This window comes from Prunus mume, linkage group LG3, assembly GCF_029339155.1.
Source record: "Prunus mume cultivar Tortuosa linkage group LG3, ASM2933915v1, whole genome shotgun sequence".
NCBI classification, from domain to species: domain Eukaryota; kingdom Viridiplantae; phylum Streptophyta; class Magnoliopsida; order Rosales; family Rosaceae; genus Prunus; species Prunus mume.
Window position 1 is genome coordinate 2,286,182 of NC_142700.1, and position 6,877 is coordinate 2,293,058.

Consider the following 6,877-nt stretch of genomic DNA (forward strand, 5'->3'; position numbering starts at 1 on the left):
AAGAAAGAAGAAACAAAGACTTATAGATGTTGAGAGTTTTTATAAATTAAATTCAATAGGATCAACTGTCATTTTTTGGGTTTTTTTTTTTTGTTTGTTTATAAAAATTAAATAATGTAGAGTTTATCTATATTATTAGTGTTAAGAATGGATATTATGACTAAATATCTCTTTTATAAATTTGTTTAACGTACTCATGATTCATATTTTATTCTTTGTACAAAACATGCATTTGTAATTAATATATGCATGTCAAGTTCAGTTCATCCATTATTTTGCCCAGCTAAATACACAAATGAAATACACAGCCCTTGCATGCCGACGGACTAGGCAGCACGTATTTACTCACGACCACATATATATATGTTTTATTCAGAAAAACAAACATCGGTCCCCCCCGCACTTCAGCAGCACTAGGGTTACGTTACGTGGGTCTCTCTCTACAGTGGAGAAGTGACCTACTAAAACATACGCTTACTGCACGAAAATACTTAATTAAATCATCATCATCATCACTTGATTTAATTTCGTTTCATTTAGGTGGTATTAATAAGCTCGGTGCTGAAGCCACCAATGGTGACTGTCCCAAATTTAGGCACCAAAGTCACCACCACGCTACTGTCCGTTTCCGCATCCAATTCCTCCAGCAACTTTGTAATGCTCAGCCTCAGAGTCGTCGTTATATCCTTACTCCCTTTATGAGGCACATGGACGAAACTCCCCGCAAACTCCGACTTGTCCTTCCCGGCCAAAGACTCAGCATCATCATTCACATACACATCGAACTTCACCGTCTTGTTCCCGGCATACTTAATCCCACTGATCACCAACACCTCATCCTGTGCCTTCTTCTGCGCACTCGTCCGCTTCTTCGTCGACGTCCTCGCCACCTCAACGCTGATTGTGTCAGTCAACGTCGCCGGGAAATTGGTCGTCAGATCGGCAGAGGAAACCGTAGCCTTTCTCTTGTTCGACGATTTGCGGGCCGTCGGCTTATACGTCAGCCACGGAATCTCCACTTTGTCGTCGTAAACGTACCCCAGCTTAGTGGTATCGAGGGAGTCTCGAACTTTCACGCGCATAAGATTCTTCTTCTCGTCGTAGAACAAGAACTCCGCGTCCAACCAATCCGTTTTTTTAATGTCCGTACCGCCCAGTTTGGATTTATAAATGGACCACATGCGGTCCACGTTGGAGTGGTGCGCGAAAAACACGGGATCCCGGCCCGCGGAGTAAAAGGCACCCATATCCTCTCCATTTTTCTGGGTTGGGTCTCCTGTCCATAAATGGATATTGTTATGCGGGGTATTCTCGATGTTTCCAGCTCCAGGGCTTGAGGCGTCACCGGCGCTGTACGGCTCCCCATAGAAGAGGCGGTGGGATGTGGCCTTGGACACCATCTGTTGGTACATGGTAGTCAGATTCTCCTTGATTCGCGTGGCGTCATCCACGTCATCGTCGGTCCCACCATAATTGAGATCCAGGAGCTTTGGAGGTTGATGCGCTGCGTTTCGGTACTGGTCGTAGAGGGGGGAAGTTGTGTCGGTGAAAATCTCGGGAAGGTACATGCCAACTGGAGCATCCCAATTCCAGAAAGGGATGGCGAAGGTTGGGTCGCCGATGAGCTCCCCCATGATCTTCTCGAAGAAGTAGAGGTACCATCGGTGGAACGGGAAGAACAGCCAGCAGAAGTGGACTTGGATCTCCAGATTCGGGTACCCGACTTGCGGGTACCCGTCATCGCAATAGGTGCAATGGACCATGGCTTGTTGGGTAAAGCTGCGCGGGTCGTCGTCGGGTAAGGCTCGCATGAGCGCGATGGCCTTTTTATATTTTGCTAAGTAGACAGGATCTTTCGCTACATCTTGGGCCGCGAGCCTGGTTCGGAGTGGGCCCTTGTCTGGCAGCTTGAAATCGATAATGGTTGTGGTGGTGGGTGGGCAACAGTCAATGGTGGATCCGTCGGGCTTGTCAGCCGGGCCGCACTGTGTTAAGTCAGGGGCGGATATGGGCGCGGCGGAGGCAAACGGGTTGTTTTCAAGACCCGTCGCGCCGTACAGACCTCCGGCTCCTAGACCAATGAGCATGTTCCTCCTGTCGAGTCTAGATAGACCCTGTTCCAGGTGATCATTGCCACCGTTTGTTGCTTTGCATCGCACTCTGCCCGTGAGGCATTGTTTGGGGTTTCGGGGTAGTGAAGGTGTTTGGGGCTTGTTTGTAAGGAAGGAAGAGAGAGAAGTGGTGGTGGTGGAGCGAAGGCCAGTGATCGTTGCAGTGAGAGGAGGGAAGGGAGAGGAAGCCATGGCTGAAGCTTAATTGGTTTTGAATGAAGTCTTCACTGCATATATGAAACTCAAGTGTGCTGCTTTTATAGTGGATATTGACATTTCAAAATTAAAGAAGAAGAAAATTAAGCAGTGAATAGTGATGATACCCTTGCAAGTTGAAATGCGTAAAAGATAAGATACTGACAGGGCAGGACCACGTTTTACATGTCATGGTTACTATTTACAAATATCATACATGTACGATCAGCAGTCCGCTTAATCAAACATGTACATATACATACGTATTCGAATTGCATTGCATATATATAGTTTTATATTTTGAAAAGAAAAATATTGCTAAATCAAAGGTGATGAGGTAATTATATTTTTGTATTTATATGTACAAATAATTTATTTAAAATAAATAAGAGTGGATCCCACCTTGGCTTAGAGATGTTGCATGTGTGGTCGAAATCGTATTATCCATAATTCACTGTGTGGTATGTGTGGTTTCTATCCTATTGTCCATAATAGAGTGTGTGGTATTTGTGGTAACTAGTAATCCTATTATTAATAGTTTTAATTAAGCAAACCCTACTTCCTGAGATGTGTTACTAGTACTCTTGTTGTTTTTCCATAGGGACCAAACGTTGTTTAATTTTCAGAATTTCTAGCTAGTCTCTAGAGGGGGGCTGACTATTTTTATATAGAGTTTCATAATGTAATTTCAAGTCCTAATTTTGTAAAATAATTGTATTCATGAGTTATGAATGATTAATTGGTACTCAAATCATATGAGCAAACTTATATGGCTGCAAAAAATTGTGGTCCAACAGCAGGGGCAGACAACTTATGCGGGCATGCATTGGTTAGACTCTGCTTGGACAAAATAGAAATTAAAAGGCGAAATCATTTTAAACACACCCGTGAACATGCATAAGTTTTATTGACGAACATCCCACGTAAGCATCGAGTGGGGGTACGTGGTCTCGATTGACGCATGGTCAATTCATAGACGGAACGGAAACTAAATCACAAGCAGAAACAAAAGCAAACAAAGTAAAAGAAAAGTTGGCAATTAATCCCAGCAGAATTATTGCATGCAGCGCCGATCACTTCCAAAGATTGCAAGCATGATATCATCAGTCAGACGCAAGGAGAAAGCTCGATGGAGAATCCACCAATGGTTATTTTTCCTTCCCCGTTCCTTGGCACCAAGGTCACCACCACACTGTCGTCCTTTGCGGCTCCCAAGTCCTCCAACAACCTCGTGATCCCTAACGTCAGCTTGGTCTTTATAATATGGTCGTGCCTGTGCCGCACGTGCACAAAGCTACCGGCAAACTCGGACTTGTCCGGCCCGCTGGGCGAGCTGGCATCATCATTCACATACACATCAAACTTGACCGGCACATTCGCTGGGAACTCAATCCCACGGATCACCAGCACCTCCTCTTGTTTCGCCTTCTCCACGTCGCTCCGGTTTCTGACCTCCTCCGGCCTGGCCACTTCAACACTGATGGTGGAGTCCAAGGTGGCTGGGAACTTGGTGGAAAGCTCAGCAAAGGAAACCTGCGGTTCTGTCTTGTTGGCTGGAAGGCGAGGGGTGGGCTTGTAGGCGGGGTCAATCCATGGAATATCAGCGCATTGGTAGTCATACCCAAGCAAGGTCGTGTCCAGGGAATCCCGGACCGTAACACGAACAAGGCGCTGCTTCTCGTCGTAGAACAGAAACGAGCTGTCCAACCAATCAGTGTCTTCTATGTCCTGTCCCCCAAAGTTGTTCTTCCACAAGTACCACATGCGGTCCACGTTGGCATGGTGTGCGAAGAAGATGGGATCTCGACCCGCAGAGTAGAAGACTCCCATGTCCTCCCCAGTGTATGGTGGCAAGCTTGAGTCCGTACCAGTCCAATTGTGGACGGTATTGTGAGGGATACTCTCAATGTTGCCAGCACCGGGGTTTGGTTGGTATCCAGCGCGGTAAGGGTGACCGAAGAATGAGCACCAGTCTGTGCTTGAAATTGACAGCATTTTCGAGTTCATGGTGCGGAGATTATCATTGATTATTGTGTTGTCGTCCTTGGTATTGCCGTCCTTGCCGTGGTAGTTGAGGTCTAAAACCGTCCCCGGCAAGCGGTGCTTGGCGTTTCGGTTGGCATCGTAGAGAGGGTTTAATACGGGGTCGTCCTCGAAAATGGCTGGCATGTACATGCCGTCCGGAGCGTCCCAGTTCCAGAAGGGCAAAGCGAAAGTTGGGTCGTGAATAAGGTCGGCAAGGATTCTCTCGTAGAAATACAAGTACCAGCGGTGGAAGGGATAGAATAGCCACGAGGAGTGAACTTGTATTTCTTTTAGAATCCCGTCTATAATGCCATGTTTTGTAGGCATAGTGTAGTGATATGAGCCCTCACAGTAGGCGCAATGCACATTAGCTTGGTTCCGGAAGTTACGTGGGTCGTCGTCGCCAAGGCCCTTCATGAGCTCAATGGCCAGTCTGTATTTGGCTACATACTCTGGGTGGTATGCGGCATTATGAGCTGCAGGCCTGGTGCGTAGCACTGCTGGTGGCGAGGCGGGTAGCTGGAAATTGTAGATTATATCGGTTTTTTTGGGGCAACAGTCGAGTCCCTTTAGGTCCTCGGTGGTCAGGGTGCACTTGTTTATGTCCGGCGCTGGAATTGGGTCGGCCAAGGCGAACCGGTTCAAGTCAAGACCAGCCGCTGCCGCCCCGTACAGCCCTCCAGCTCCTAGACCAAACAGCATATCTCTCCTGTCAAATTTTCCCTCACGACTACTAGTGACCTCGTCTTGGTTCTTGCTGCTAGGGTTGTTGTGATCACCATGCTTTGCTTTGCATGGCAGTAGGAGTAGTCTAGATCCACCTACTGCAAACCAATGCCTTCCATTTCCAACTAAACAATTGGTTTGGGACTTGCTAGGGAACAAAGCTGGGCCGAAAGAAGCGATGGAGGTGGTTACAGATGGCAGCAGAGGAGAAGCCATTGCTTAATTGGTTTTTGCTAACTCCTTCGATGCTCCTGTTTATATAATAACTCCTGGTCATTTAATAACATTGGCCACTTGCCTAATCATGGGCCCACACTCTATTGTTACATGTATTATCTCATATTTGCTGGCCTAGCACAACGTGGGAATGCGCCTTTTTTTTTTCTTTCCCTTTTTTTGTTGTGTTGTTTTTTGTATAACGTCGCAGTCAATCTGAGAAATTTATCCTGCATCATGCCCCTCTCACAATGTGACGACATTGTGAGTTGTAGGAATAGAGAAAACGAGAGAAGATTAATTATTGATGATTCTAGCATTATTTATAAACAGTACTTTGCACTCATTATGGTGGAAAATTTGTCACGCAGTCACGTATGTACGACTCACACTAGTATTTTCCCTGAATACATAGAACAAACAAATGCAACACGTAAGCTAGTTTTGAGTGTGTTACGTACATAGTTTAAATTATCTTACAAAGCAGCTTAGATTAATCAGTAAAACAAAGCATGCGGGTCCATCTTGTAGAAGTAAACGTTCATTGTAACATATAAGATAATGGCCATTTAGCAGACAATACTTTAATACTTATAAAACAAGAGCATCCATCTACGACATTTTTAAAGAAGACCAAAAAAAAAAAAGATATAATAAAGTCTTAGTCCATCTTGTAGCATATACTTTTATCCAACTTATAGCCCAAACAAAAAATCAAAAAATCAAAGGAAAAAAAAAAATTATAATGTGTTGTGTTATATTGTAAACAAATCAAGAGGATAAGGCGAAACAATCACAACATGTGAATTATATAATGATCAATCATTCAGTTATATAATATAAAGTCAATGAAGTTTGGTTGGAGCAGCATCAGTAGGTGCGGCTCTGGTTTTATTTTTTTGTTTCTTCATGCAAACATGTAGGCTTGAATTTAAAATACCGCCCAAGTAATAACATCATTGATCAGGCAATATTTGATATGGTAAAAGTAGGAGCACTTTATAGTATGTCATCTTTTCCTATCCCGTTTCATTACAATATGTCGTTCTTTTTACGCGACAAATCGTGCTTGATCAAAAATAGTAAAACAATGCTATCTCCATTTCATACAAAATTTTCTTAATGGAGACCAGCTGGTTGTAAAAGTAGGGCTACTATCACGTGAAGTGAAGGGCCTCCCTCCCTCGATGGAGCACAAACAAAGAAGGAAAAAAGGAAAAAGAAAAAGGAGTCGCTTTTTTGTTTTTTTGGCCATGCTTCTGCTGAGTCATGCATCCTATCATTTCCATGTGCACATCTACCTTTTTCCTTTTTCTCCGGGTGAATTGGAATGCAACACATGCTCTATATTCTGCTGCTTGCAGTCTTGCTGATCTGATGTGAGAGTGAGAATCTCTAAATTAAAATGTGTGGTTTTAAGATATGATATACGTATGTAAAATAAAGTACATGAGAATTTTCAGATATGTCAGATATATAGAAAAAACAGTGTATTGCACTGCAGGGCAATAGACGCAGAGGTCCCCCCTACAAGTGGGTGACTCTGAAAATCACAACCATGAATCGTTCCATTTTTATGGGGACCAAAACATTGACCCCAAATC

At 44.3% G+C, this 6,877-nt stretch overlaps 2 protein-coding genes across 2 annotated transcripts; both read right to left on the reverse strand.

Moving 5' to 3' along the window:
• Positions 1-340: 340 nt before the first annotated feature.
• Positions 341-2,352, reverse strand: LOC103324679 (polyphenol oxidase latent form, chloroplastic-like). The gene has a single exon (XM_089048470.1). It carries the CDS (start codon positions 2,301-2,303, stop codon positions 537-539), a length of 1,767 nt encoding a protein of 588 aa, XP_088904596.1. The 5' UTR covers positions 2,304-2,352; the 3' UTR covers positions 341-536.
• An 821-nt stretch (positions 2,353-3,173) lies between these two features.
• On the reverse strand, positions 3,174-5,293 carry LOC103324680 (polyphenol oxidase, chloroplastic-like). The gene has a single exon (XM_008226779.2). The coding sequence runs from the start codon at positions 5,271-5,273 to the stop codon at positions 3,414-3,416; it is 1,860 nt and encodes a 619-aa protein (XP_008225001.2). The 5' UTR covers positions 5,274-5,293; the 3' UTR covers positions 3,174-3,413.
• Between the last annotated feature and the right edge of the window lie 1,584 nt (positions 5,294-6,877).